This window comes from Haplochromis burtoni, unplaced genomic scaffold, assembly GCF_018398535.1.
Source record: "Haplochromis burtoni strain Fernald_Lab_line unplaced genomic scaffold, NCSU_Asbu1 Contig_39, whole genome shotgun sequence".
Lineage (NCBI taxonomy): Eukaryota > Metazoa > Chordata > Actinopteri > Cichliformes > Cichlidae > Haplochromis > Haplochromis burtoni.
The window spans coordinates 1,516,846-1,531,174 of record NW_024582400.1 but is presented as its reverse complement, the minus strand read 5'-3'; the positions used below and the strand labels follow the sequence as shown (position 1 = coordinate 1,531,174).

Sequence of the window (14,329 nt, the reverse complement as noted above, 5' to 3'; positions counted from 1 at the left end):
TTCTCTCTCAATCTGAAGGTTGTTCTCAGCTTTATTTTAAACTGTCACCAAAAATATTTTACTTCTGAGAATTTATGACAAATATCTCTGCAACAGATAAAAAAAAGTTTAAAAATACAGTGAAGATAATGAGGCTCAAATGGTTCCAAAAGGCACAAAATGAGAGACCTGAGGCGTTTAAAGAAAGCATGATGCTTTACAACCTTCCTAATAATCATGAAAAAACACAGGAGTTTGTAGCAGTCAGTTCCTCTCCCAATCTTGCTTGCTGGCGGCCAGAGCCTCTCCCAGCGCTCTGATGAAGCAATGGACATCACTGAAGGAGTTGTACATTGGCACCGGAGCAACTCGCAGCACGCTGGGCTCCCTCATGTCACACTATGAGACAGGAAATGACAAAAGAGTTCAAAATGGTTCAGGTGGTCATTTTTTGAAGCACAAGGAATTAAAGTGCCAAAAACTGGAGCTCCTCCAATGGCCACTGTAGGCAAGTTACAAAAGCGAGCATGTCCCCATAGTTGTTTTTATGAAGTTAGTTGCTAAGATCCTCCACCAGTCTGTGCTCTGGTTTTAGTGAGTTAAATGCTAATGTTTTATTTGTATGTACTTGGCACTAATGATCAGGTATCGGTTTATAAAAACAAGCTGAATTCACAAACTTTGGACACTTCTGGCTCCAAAAAAGAAAACAAATACAAAACTGAACTGGCTAAGATGCCAAATACGTGACCAACCCCTTTTCTAAACTTTTGATGATAACAACACAGAACTTAAAAAGACAAAATTTACATTTGATGTTAAAATTAATTACATTCTTGTATTTTTACCTGATTAGGCTCGTACTAGAAACAGATATCGGGGTTTATACTCACAGCGACGCCCCTCTTCTCCAGCTCCTCGAAGACTCTTTTGATGGGAACAGAGAAGGAGAGCGAAAGCTGGCAGCCTCTCTGCTGAGGGTCCGACGGTGTGATGATGTGGACGTGAGGTTTGTGAGGCTGAGCCGGGTCCTTAGTGTAGTAGTGCTTAATCAGATACTCCAGGTAGCCCGTCAGTAGGAGGGACTTCTTGCGCAGAGCCTGCATGGTGGTCATGTTAAACACCTGGCAAGATTTAAATCGTGTATGAGGAAAGAAAATGAAAAATAGATGTTACTTCAGGCAAATGGGGTTTTTTTCGTGTACAAGACTATGCTGATATATTAAGGAAGCCTGAAAACAGCATTTTTCCCTTCCATAAGACATGATTTTAGATTACTCTCTCAAATTTTAAAAAAGGAATTTTCTCAATTTTTCAGTTATTTCCATAAGTTTGAGCAATTAAGGCGAGATAATAACCCAAATTTTGAACTTATGTATGGCAAAAAATGCTTGTTTTCAGTGGCAGAAACAAGTTTCCATAATAAATAATAAACTGCTGAAATAAGCAAACACTAAATAGCCATTAAATAGACATGTACAACAATTAAACAATGAAAGAGATGAATAATGAACACATATAGTTTTTTCAAGCTGTATATTCAACTTGTAATCGACTACAGGCACTATTAGCATCACTGTTTGATAAACACTTACTTACAGATATGCATGACAACAATTCCAGTTACCCCAAAGTGTCAGTGCACTACATACATACATTACATACACGTAATGACAAAAACATTCACATAACACTTGTAATGTTAATAACGGACATGTAACTTCAATAACCTGCACATAACACACATGTAATGTCAATGGTTTGCATATAATGTCCACAACATACGTGTAATTTCAATGGCGCGCATATATTGTACACGTAATATAGTTGTCGTTTTGCGATCATTTACTAATGCTAATAATCCTTGAACCCTAGCAAGCTTATGAAATAAGTTTCATTCAGGTTGATTAACATGTCTAGAAGGAGTACCTCCAGACTGGCCTGCAGTGGACAGACCAGCAGGATTGGTTGGTTCGACAGCCTGAAGCCGCTCACTCCAGGCTGCAGCTCCATCACTAAAAACAGAAGGAAAAAGTCAAGAACCCTTTCAAAGCTTCAGGATCCATTCAGTTCATTCAGAGCCTGAGAGGTGTGCTCTTTACACTCTAAACATAAAGGTCTCCAAATAGGCAGAACTGCAGGTGTAATGTTCACATGAGACCACAAGATGGAAGCAAATAGCAACTCTAAAAGCACACAGCAGGCTTGAGAGAGGTACTGAGGAGGCAGAGGTCAGTGAGGAATCTGTGATGAGTTTTACCGTTAGTCATCTGAAACCGAGACTTCAGGTCATGTCCCCACCATCCCATCAGCCTGAAGGACACAGGAACAGAGAGCTGTGTTACTTTATTTAATCCAATCTTTAATCCTATGTCTATTAACGTATTTTGACTAATTTAAGAGAAAGATACTTGAGTTTGATATATTTTATCATTTGATATTAGTTTCACTATCCTAGATGTCCCACATCTGGCCGTGACTGACTCAAGGTGTCACTTGCCAATGCTGTGACTGAACCAAGAGTGTCAAAATTAGGCCAAGGATATCTGGGATACCCTACCAACAAAAATCCCCACCAGCTAAAATGTCTGTGAGGAGTGTTTCTTACGTTGGTTTGATGGTATGTTTGTGTTTCTCATGGATAAACGCCCCAGCGAGACCACCAGCACCTGAGTTTATATACTGCAAACAAAAAAGCCACAGTCATCACAAAGCATTTCTCATTTATACTTTTATCTGATAATTGTACTGAAATCGCCTGTAGTTCATTAACAGGGCAGTTGGTGAGCAAGGTAGTCCTCAGTAAGCTGGAGTGAATGGTGATAAGGAGATAAGTATTTACCGCTGCCTTTATGATACATGAATAAAAAAGTCTGTGAAATTTGTCTGAAATTAAGATAATCTCGGACATTTTCACATGCCCCGTTCTGTCCTTTTAGGCTGTTCGCTCTGCTCTTGCATCAATTTCTCTTTCAAACTGTCCTGGATTACATGTGAAGGATTATGGCAGTTAACAAGCAGTTTTCAGTTTAAATGATCCATAGTTTTCAGCGATGGCGCTAAGGTAGATGTAACATCACTGCTGCACAGAGATCAGAAAGTAGCACTACAGAAGTTATTGAATGGGAGATCAGCTGAATTACCTAAGGCTTTTGATCTTTAAAGGCCCCTTCCATTGGTTTTTGATAAAGACATCCCCCATGGTCATTCATAAACCAAAATAAATAAGTAATAAACTGTTAAATGACAGGTAGTTCCAGTTTTTTCAGTATCTGTTATAGAATTGCATGATTTCTTACTCTTGAGTTCAGAAAAATCTAACCCTGATAGGTTTGTGTGCTTAATTTCTCTCATGAGCTGCTTTGTGCATCCTGGCAAAACAAAGAAATATTCTGTATATTAACAAAAAAACTTTGATTTTATAATAATTACATAATTACAGGACAGTGTGGACAATGAGACACCAGAAATTTTCTGTAATTCATTTCTTAAACTTTAAGCCCAAAGAGTCATGCTGCCACACTTCTTTCCTTTACTACAGCACCATTTCTTTATCAAATAGAAAAACAGATCTATTGTTGAAGTTCTTTTTCTTACATTAAAATATCTCAGGGATTAAATGGGAGTTTTGCTGGTCCGGCTCACTTGAGATCAAAGTGAACTGTATGTGAGCCACGATGTAAAATGAGTTTGACACCCTGGTATAAGCGTCTAAAATCAGAACTGGTTGTGTTGTCTCAACCTTTGCCAGAAAGAACATTAATATTCCTCAGAAAGGACATTTGTCCTACAGCTCCACAGAGTCTCATTCACTCTGGACTGTGTCTGGATGAAACAGTGAGCAGGACTTTAGAAGTCTCCTGTCAGCTGACCTTGTAGGAGCACCAGCAGGCAAAGTCGACACCCCAGTCGTGCAGTTCCAACTCGACGTTTCCTGCCGCGTGGGCGCAGTCGAAGCCGACATAACAGCCCTGACAGACAAACAGAGGACACAGTAACAACTTAATATACAGCACAAAGCAAAAGTCTCGAGAAGGCCCTGATTAATTTTTCTTTTGCTAAGTGGTCTTGAGCAATAGCTTTCCAGGACTTCTAGAGACTTCTAAGTTTTCTTTGGACATTGACTCTTTCCACAATTCAAGGAAACATTTGGTCAGGCTGGAAAGTTTCACAACTGAAGAGTTGCATCAAAAAATATGGGATTTATTGCAAATAACACCAATATTTCATAAAATGATGGCGAGATGCAGTGAAAATTTGAGATGAAAATGGGTAAAAGATTTGGGTGTAAACACACAACTGGAAAAAGGGAATAGCGTTGTTGTTAACATTGGTCAGTCAGAGTCACAGTGGGCAAAACTCACTCAGTTAAAAATTGTGCATCAGTATTATTGTTGGCCCATCAAACTTCGCACAGTGGGTGTGATACCCACCAACTCTAGCTGGAAATGCAGATCTGCGATTGGTACTTTTCTCCATCTGTTCTGTTCTTTTGAACTTTTTTGGAAATAAATAATGAAAGCACCGGGAGAAATCATATACATGCTTTTTTATGTAAGTGTCAACTCTCATTTAAGTAATACAAGAAAATCGGAAAGTTCTGGTGACTGGAAGGCCTCATTGAAACATCATTAAAGACTTTTATCTGAGTATTTTTTGCTTACAGTGGTTTCTCTTTTTGCTAGGCCCCCCCTTTGTTTTACAAGAAAATCAATAGCTTTACTGTATAAAGAGCTAACATCTCCAAAATTTCAGGAGTAGTTAGTCATTATAAGACGTGTTTGTGAACTAATCAAGAATGTGGGATACTGTTTGTCCGTGATTTGGACAGCCCAGCGCGTGTTCCCGATGCAGGGGAAACAAACTCTGCCGGGGAGACCTACCTTGGCACTTGTGCAGGTAAAGCCAAAGGCAAGATATGCTTCACCATATTTTCAAGTCTTTGGCTTGAAAGGAAGTTGGTTTGGAAACATATTTGGCGATGCTTCATCTTCTGCTTTGCGTTTGTGTGGGAGCCCCGTCAAAAACGTGTCCATTGTGCTAGCAGTGTTCAAGCATTTTTTTTTTTATTCATACTGCGCCCCCCAGTAATGTGCCCCCCACTTTGGGAACCACTGGGTTACAGTATCCTCTCCTCACCTTCCTCTGGCCAGCCTCAGTGATGCGGGCCATGTCGAACAGCTGGCCGGTGTAATACTGAACCCCGCTAAACATTACCACTGCGATAGAGTCGCCCTGCTTCTCGATCACCTCCAGGATGTCCTCGGTTCTCAGGGTCTCTTCTCCCTGAACACACAGAAAGGAGCATCAGTGCTCAGCGTTGTCATTTAAACGGTGTTTAGTTTCTAACTGACACAGAGCTACAGACACGTTTGTTCAAATAACAGCATGAAATGCACTCAATAGGTCGGCAACTGCTCTTCATCTTTGAAAGTTAAGATGCTGTGAAAGTTTTAGTAGTGATATGCTAACACGTGACGTGAAGTAGATGACCTGAGGATTTGCTTTGGGGAGGAAAACTATCCATCAATTGTTCCTCCATGGAGAAATTAGTTTAGATAAAAGTGTGCAGTGTGTTACCGGCTTGGGTGACAGCAACAGCATGCTGTCCTTAGGATCGAGTCCTCGCAGACGGATCTGCGACTCCACAGCGTACTGAGGAAAGAGATTCAAGAAGGACACTGAAGATTTAACCCTCCTGTTATATTGCAAGTCAAATTGAACCATTTTAAATTGTAAAAATCTAAAATAAATAGTTTAAAGTATTTTTTCAGTATGAAACTTCTTGTGCTTGGCTTCATAAAGGTAATCAACATATAAAATAAAAATTGTGCATTTTCACATATGTACATCCCATGTGTTACCCACATGTCCCAGGACAAGTGGGTAACATGTGATGCAAACACCAGCTATACACTGAACATGCAGGTTAACACTGGGAAGCTGGCTGGAAGAGCCCCAGAGAAGAATCATGTCACAAAGGTAGTGCTTGATATGGCACAAGGTCTCAGGGGCACAACATAACCTGTGACTACAACTTGGTTCAGGAGCTTCTAAAGAGAAAGCTCACGATGGTTAGAACAGTCCGAAAGAACAGAACTCTCTGCTGAGCTGCTGAAAACCAAGAACAGGGCCCCTCAGTCTTCCATATTTGCCTTCACAGACACTACAGCCCTGGTACCTTATTGCCACCAAAAGGGGAAAAAAGTTGTGCTCATGAGCACTTTGTACAAAAATGCTGAAATCAGCACACGAGAGGACCAGAAACCAACTATGACTCTAGACTGCAATGCCACCAAAGGGTGGGTTGACAACTTTGACAAAGTCACAGGGTCCTACAGCACCAAGTGAATGACTGCACGCTGGCCACTTGTCATCTTTTACAACATCGATGTATCAGCCTACAACACATTTGTCATTTGGGTGGAGATCTTTCCTGAGTGATGAAATGTCCCTCATGTGCTGTGTAGACACATGCACCTTGTTCATTTCCACCTATTAATTTTTGTGTATTTCTGGTTCTAAACACTGGATAGTGTTTACTATTGCAACATGTGACGACATGTCACTTGTGTGCTGTGGAGACTCTCAGACACACACACTGTGTTCATATTGCTATCCCTTATTTTGTTCTTTTGTTCTTTTGTTTCTTTCTAGAGTTTACTTTCAGTACAAATCCTCTTGAGTCATTAGTCTTGATTTTAAGTCAGTTTGACCCAGAACAGAAGAGATGTCACATGTTACTTTCTCTACATCACTACATACAAAGAAAAAAAATGTAAATTATAAAACAAAATTTTAAAATAATCAATGTCATGTAAAACTATTGTGTTTTATATGCAGGTCTTTCTAATGTGCATTAAAAATGTTTTAAAATGCATTTTTTATGAAAAACAAGTGAATTACCCTCATTGAACCACGATCTGTGAGAGGTAAAAAATAAACACCATTTACACCAATTATTGTTTGAAATGGTTAGTAATGGAGTTAATAATCAGGTATAAACATAGTAAACATGCCCTGGGTCAAGTTGACCTACAAACAGTGTTCCTGAGAAACAAACATAACAGGGCAGTTAATGACCAACTTGAACTGAGGAGACAAGAGATTATTTACACTAGGGCTGGGCGATATGACCCAAAATTCATATCTCGATATTTTTTAGCTGGATGGCGATATAAGATATATATCTCGATATATTTTTTTAAAGCCATAAAGTAAGAACAAAAAGAGAGTTCTTAGTCAAAGCTGTGTCCCAGATGTCACACAGGCACTTTTATTAACAGAGCAGATGTACATAAAATTTACTCAAAAATACATTATGAGCATTTATTAAATAATAATGCACCATAAATAAAAGAAAACAATGTTGTTTTTGTGCATAACAAAAAGCTCACAATTGTGCAGTCAAAATGTAAACTAAAAGACGCTGAGCACAATAACAAAGACAGATTTCACAGCTGCTCTGTTCCCAACTTCTACTGCGTGACTGACAGCCTGGAGTTTGAAATCCGCTTCGCAACCACGTCTCTTAACAGGTGCCATTTATGTCCTTATACACAGTAGGGTAATATATTACGTTGAAGCACAATACGTATCACTCCGCGAGACTCAGCCGTAATGCTCCGACAATCCATCAAGCGGTGCAGCTCCGTAGCTTACCAAAGTCGTACTAAAACATTTTTTGACAGATTGCTGAGCGCCGTGTTCCACATAAAATCGGTTCGCGGCCATCAAGCACAACCAGAATTCATACATAAGGCGCGCTGTCAACTTTTGAGAAAATGCAAGGATTTTAGTCCGTGCAGCACCTCTGGGCTGCATGGCGTTAGCGTGGTTAGCTCGTTAGCGTGGTTAGCTAGCTAACACGTTGACGCCGTCCAGCCCCACGCACGGGGCGATGCGCAGTAACTCGTTAACGGAGATTTGCCGTGTCCATCTTGTCGCTTCCTGCAGGTGAAGCGATGGGGGAGGAGGGGGAGTTGTGTTCAGTGAAGGAGAGGCGAGGCCGAGTAACGTTGCATAAAGACGAAAGTGGACGAAAGAGAGGCAAATTTGCGGCTCCACAAGTATAATTATAACGTAACATAGACTATATCGATATAAAGGATATTGTCACATCTTATATCTCGTATAAAAATATATCGATATTTTTTAAAAACTCGATATATCGCCCAGCTCTAATTTACACCATAGACAAGTAAGAGAAACACTGAGTGCAGGAAAAGACTCCGTTTAAGCCCTTTTAGGACCCTTTAGGTCCAGTCTGCATGCAAAAGTATTGATGGGCAAGATACTGAACCCCAAGTTCCTCTCTGATGCATCCATTAGATTATGAATGTTAGATAGAAAACACCTAGCTGTAGAAAACATGTGCTTGTATGGATGGGCGCATGAGGCATATTGCATAAAGCACTTTGAGTAGAAAGTTGAGTGGAAAAGTGCTGTATGAGAACCAGTCCATATGTTCAACTATAAATAAAATATGGGTTTATGAGATTTGCAAATCCCTGCATTCTGTTTTTATTCATATTTTACACAGCTTTTTCAGAATTGGTATTGTACTTAACAAACATAGGGTCAAGGGTATCTCTAATGTACACTCTGGACAGATCTCAAAAACCTTCCTCCTTCAATTAATGTTAGTTCTTTGGGCTAGAAATGTTTCTCGAGTGTTAAAACTGGTGCGAAACACAAGATCAGACCCCAACTAATCATCCAGTGAAGTTTAATTTTTCTTTTGAGTTAGACAAAACTAGTAAAGCTGAATTCATGGATCAGGGAAAGAAAAATCCCCAAAGGGAGGATTTGAGAGAAAAATGTGATCATGTGTGGATGTACTCACGTGATCTGATGGAAAGGCCTTGTCCTCTAGAAGGATTTTGTGTCGAGTTTTAGTGGGTTTGTAGAAGGAAAGCTGCCGAATAATTGAAGGACATTACTGTTCAGTTTGAAAGTTGTTGAGCTATGTGTGTTATGTTTGTATATCTCATCATTTAAATGGGGTGAAACAGTAAGTGATTGTATCATACCAGCAGAAGATGTAAATTTACTGTCAGACCATTCATCAGTGCCACTTCCTCAGTTTTAGCTCCTGTCAAAAACAAAAGAAGAAAGACAATATGAGTCATGTTCTTAATTAATATGTGAATGTTTGAGAAATTTCCCCAAGGCTTTCATTTCATTTCAGTAACAGCAGAAATGAGGAAATCCAGGTTATTTAAAGCATAGTAGCTTTTGTTGAAACCTTCAGTTCACAAAATGGTCAAACTATCCGCTCGTTAAGTGATGACGTGACAAATCCTACTTCCGGGCCTAAAGTAGTCTGCGTTTAATATGGCTTTTGTGTTGTTAACATGTTTAATGTTATGTATTTTCTTCTATTTAATCTCAAAAAGCTCCTAAAACAGTCAGTGATCACTGTTGACCTCCCTCGGCTTTTATTACGCTAATCATTTATTTAAGCTCAGTTTTTAAAACCTTAGGATGCAACTACTTCTTCAAGCTGCTGCCGTCGGGGAGGAGACTGCGGAGTCTCCAGGCCAGGACCAGCAGGCTGAAGGACAGCTTCATCCATCAGGCTGTCAGGAAGCTTAACTCCCTCCCGATTCTGCCCCCTCTCCCCTCTCCCCTCCACGGTCTCACTGAACTCTGTCACACACACTCACACACACACACTCTCTGACTCACTCACTGGCCTGCACCAGTTACCAGTCACTTTGTGGAGCATTGGACTGCCATTACCTCATAAGACTTTGTGTTACACTATCTCATACCGTACATTACCAAATCTCCATTTGCACTATTTGCTTACTTGCACTACTCTGCCTGGTTTGCACTCAATGTCATTTACCCTTATATTGTATATTGTATAGCTTTCTTGTTATATGTAAAATTGTATTATATTATTTAATTTTTACTTTAAAATATTTTACTTGCATTTTTAATCACTCTTATATTTAAATGTTCTTTTTCTATTTTATCTAGGGATTGAGAGTAACGAAGTTTCTATTCTCTGTATGTCCTGTACATGTGGCAGAATTGACAATAAAGTTGACTTTGACTTTTTGACTTTGACTACAGCCCAGCCCATGCAGCAGTATATGAATGACTAACCTCGTATTGTGGATGGATTATCTCAGTTGTTCTCTTGGCTGAAGGTTGGTCCTTTTACAGCATCCTGCCATGCGATTACATTTGTTCCTGACCACCGAGAACACTCACGTTAACTTTTATCGAGTGGAAAAAAAGTTAGCTTGTTTATATTATGCTAACATAGCTGTGTCGCTAGCGGTCACGTAGCACATCATTATATACCAGCTAGCCAAACTTCAGTAACCCTACAAACGTCACTGCTGTTTAGTTTTCTGTCTTCATTTATGTTGGAAGTGATAGCAGAGCTGTACGTTTTAATTTGTTTCCAAAACCCCGCAGTCAGGACATGCTATATTGTATTTAGATAGAAGCTAGCGAGCTAACTCCCTGCTAACTTCTAACTCCGTTAAATGTCATAAATTCCGTTTTCATGGATGCCTGGATGTTAAACGCAATTGTTACACCTGGTAGAGCAGAACGCTGATCATTTTATTAAAGATGAAAGACTTTAGACAGTTTTTCAACTCTCAGTAATGCCATAGTGATCGTTTGATATATGGACCTGCAGCAAGTTTAGGCCCAGACACGGCTAGTGACGTCAGACTTAACGACCGGATAGTCATCTTTATCTGAAGGACTCAAATGATCACATGTATTCTTGTCATTGTCTTCCTCATCCAGAACTTGTGAATGAAATCACAGATGGACTTTGCACTCTTCAAAACAGGCCTGGATGGAAAAGTGCAGTGACTACCAGCTAAGGTAAATGGGACAGACTGTTTTAAAACTACAGCTGTGTGTGAGCATCACAGAAGAACACACAAATGTGAAACTCTAGATTGAACCACCCAACACTTAGCTCAAGTTGAAATGGAAGCTTTAGAAAACATTTTTATTAAATGGTAAATGGCCTGTATTTATATAGCGCTTTACTAGTCCCTAAGGACCCCAAAGCGCTTTACATATCCAGTCATCCACCCATTCACACACACATTCACACACTGGTGATGGCAAGCTACATTGTAGCCACAGCCACCCTGGGGCGCACTGACAGAGGCGAGGCTGCCGGACACTGGCGCCACCGGGCCCTCTGACCACCACCAGTAGGCAACGGGTGAAGTGTCTTGTCCAAGGACACAACGACCGAGACTGTCCAAGCCAGGGCTCGAACCGGCAACCTTCCGATTGCAAGGCAAACTCCCAACTCTTAGTATTAGGACCACTATGAGTATTTTCAGTGAAAAGGAGACTTATTTCCAACTAAAATCGTTGGAAATAACCATCTTTCCTTTGGCAGGTTCTGCTCTTGGACCTCTCAAGTCCTTTCAAAGATGCAGAAATGACTGTTGCACAAAACAGAGCAAATTGGGAAAAATAGTCGTGGGTTGTAAAGCTACTTGCAGAAGAGCTCCAATGGTGGGCAGGCTAAAGCAGCTTAGGTCCTAGTCACATGGGCCTAGAGACTTGTCAGTGACCATCTTTGAAACCCCTGGTTGCTAGGAAAAAACGTTATTCCTCAGCTGTTTGCTGGCTGTCGCTGTGAAAGTATTTGCTAAAGCTGCAATCACACAGGCCTATAGACCAGTTTGTGAACCCCTGGTAACCACCAGTTGCTAGGGCAATATGTGTACCCCATGACCGTGGTAGCTTGCATGGATGATGGCAAGTTGTCTGCAAATTATGGTCTTCCATAATTTCCTTAGGGATTAACAAAGTACTCTGATTCTAAATTTACTCAACGGTATCAAAACTGTGAGAAGTGCAGTGCTAGAAAGTTCCCAAACTCCTTCAAAAATGCCAATTGCCTTTTGGGTTTTCTTAATCAGTCAACTGTTACAGCCATTGTCAGACTAGTTCAGGTGAGCCAAAATTTGCAGCTTTGGAAAACATCGTGTTCTCCAAAAATCCTGACCTACTTTAGAGGGACCAGCCAAGCGTCAGTGTTTCTTACCTACAACTTTGGCCATCAGTTCCTCAATGTTGTTTTCAGCCCATGCCCAAGGTCTCGCACCCATTGTGTGTCCATGGATAGCACTGTAAAAGAATACATCAATACATGCCACTGTGCCTCATCCTTTGGTTAAATATCAAATGTAAGCATTAACATACATCTTGGCCCACGTCTCCAGTTCCTCTTCCAGGTACTTCTTGACATTTTTAGGCTGCAGCCCCAACGAGTTGCCCGAAAAGTAGATGCAGTCCTTGGCACCATTGACCAGTGAGAGATCAGCTAAAGAAACATCAACAGAATTAAACAACTGCTAATAACAAATATTCTTCTCCATCAACCTTAATGAAACATTTTTCACTCACAAGGCGGCAGCTCTGTAATTTTCGGCACCAGAAATTCCTCCCTGAAGTGTCGCAGTTTGTCATGTTTATCGAAGTAAGCAGCCACTTCTGCAGAGGTTGGACTGCAGCCCAGAGAGTCAGACACTCGTTTCACAGTTTCGCTGGGAGTCGAGCCGTCAAACTCATCCATTGTGGAGGGATCGGTGGGCTGCTGACCTGCAGGAAAAGCATCAGTTAGGGAAGACATTTTATCTTTATTAGGAATAGGGTTGCAGTCTCTGGGTGCGTAGACTTCCAGATCTGTTTTTTAGGTGTTTACTGACATTGTCTGACCTTCCTTTATTATTAGCTACTCTTTAGAGTGGCTAGTAATAAAGGAATAAACTGTTTCAAGGGTCCTTTTTTTTTTTTTTTTTTTTTTTAGATCTGATTGCTGTAGAATTGTGTAAAGATACAAATTAGTTTGGGTTGTCCTATAATCATAACACTGTTACTCTGGAAAGATTCATTATCCACATGGGATCATTTGTGTTGTAAAGGACATTTTTAGTCTTTCTTTTAAATCTCTTTCTCTGCATCATTTTAATATCATACGAACCCCAAACCTGTTCTGTTGAAATGTGAATGTTATGTTTTGGTCTGATTGGTTATTTACCTTTGTACACCTCTATATTCAATGCACATGCTACAAGTGACTGACGCTGGCCAAGGCAGGGCTGCTGGCATGCTGGATTCAATTCTGAGCTGTTCCTGCAGCCATTAGAGTACCGTCTCTGATCTGACTGCTCTTAGTGGAAAGCTGACTGGACAGAGGCACTGAGATGAGGTGCTCCAACCTAGTGCCATTCTTGCAGCAGCACTCCACCCTGTCTGTACCTGCCCACACATATCCTCTGGATTCTGGGCATATCCAGACATTTCCCTGGCCTAAATTTAGCCCCAATATGTCTCCTATGGAACACAACGGGGTTATGCTGGGTTAATGTGTGACCACTGGCCAGTAATGGAGAGTCAACAGCAGATCAGGACAGAAGATCCATGCAAAGACTGGTGACTACTTGCACATCCACGAAGCAACCATATTAAATGTTGTATGTTCATATTTTAAAGTGTTGGTCTGTCAAATCAATTTAAAATACAAGCTCGTATTTCCTTCCGTTTTTCTCTTTGGTTTCTTCTGTCTATAATCAACATCCATCAGCTGAATTACTCAGATCTTTTCAGAGGGCTTGTCTGCAATATCCTCCTAAGAAAGCTAACATAGACAGAGACTTTTGATCAAAGCTGAGATCATTAGGCTCCAAGAGTCCTCAAAAGAACAAACTAGACAATATATAGAAAGAAATTTAATTTTTGATTTTCCAGAGTTGGTTTCTTCATTTTTAAACCACAAATTTTTAAAAACCTTTACCAGGATTTTTCTGTAACATGACATTCTGCAAGATTAGTACACCCAAACACCTTTAAAATGTTTTGTTTCACACTGTCTAAGCACAAGGCAGCTTCCTTTTAATATGCCTGATAAGTCTCTGCGTTCCTTATCAATAACACTGCAGTTCTTTTACAATTAAACACTGAGTTTAAAGGCTTTTCTGCTGACAATTGTTCTTGTTAAAGCATTGCATGCCTCATTATTTATTCATTCTGCTGTAAAGTGGAAGTTTTCGAGCTCTGAAAGCTGTAACTCACAGTTGGATCAGTTGATCTGCAGATGAGCTTCCTCTATGCATTCAGCAGTCAGACTGAGTGAATCGTGTCCTCTGCAAACGCTCTTTGAGCTCTTTGTTTGCACTATCAGGTTAATCATTGTTTTCATGAACTATGACACATACTCAAACACGCTCTTTAATATCCTGTCATAAGTTCGCCTGTGCGCACACACACAAGGCAGAGCAGGAAAGGCTTCCTCATTTTGTGGTTTCTGTTTCATGTATGAAAATGGAACAAACTTACAGAGCGAAGT

The 14,329-nt window shown here is 40.4% G+C and overlaps 2 protein-coding genes across 2 annotated transcripts in view; one reads left to right on the top strand and one right to left on the bottom strand.

The window, feature by feature from the left end:
* Positions 1-14,187, bottom strand: kynu (kynureninase). The gene is made up of 14 exons (XM_005919936.3): positions 14,056-14,187; positions 12,388-12,582; positions 12,184-12,304; positions 12,026-12,108; positions 9,012-9,073; positions 8,825-8,896; positions 5,560-5,634; positions 5,119-5,265; positions 3,852-3,950; positions 2,588-2,661; positions 2,240-2,292; positions 1,909-1,994; positions 873-1,103; positions 1-378 (listed from the first exon to the last, which is right to left on the bottom strand). Exons 2-14 carry the CDS (start codon positions 12,554-12,556, stop codon positions 244-246), a joined length of 1,407 nt encoding a protein of 468 aa, XP_005919998.1. The 5' UTR covers positions 12,557-12,582; positions 14,056-14,187; the 3' UTR covers positions 1-243.
* si:ch211-246m6.5 (von Willebrand factor D and EGF domain-containing protein) overlaps positions 10,732-14,329 on the top strand; it is a 46,888-nt gene continuing 43,290 nt past the window's right edge. Inside the window, exon 1 of the mRNA XM_042219880.1 lies at positions 10,732-10,836. The gene's annotated coding sequence lies outside the window, so the exon portion shown is untranslated. The remainder of the gene's footprint in view (positions 10,837-14,329) is intronic.

Excerpts from the sequence above, each read along its gene's own strand:
- kynu (XM_005919936.3), bottom strand. The coding sequence starts at position 12,556 with ATGGATGAGTTTGACGGCTCGACTCCCAGCGAAACTGTGAAACGAGTG. Across the intron at positions 9,074-12,025 it reads ACTGATGGCCAAAGTTGTAG|GAGCTAAAACTGAGGAAGTG; the intron begins GTAAGAAACACT and ends TGTTTTTGACAG. Across the intron at positions 2,293-2,587 it reads AAACATACCATCAAACCAAC|GCTGATGGGATGGTGGGGAC; the intron begins GTAAGAAACACT and ends TGTGTCCTTCAG.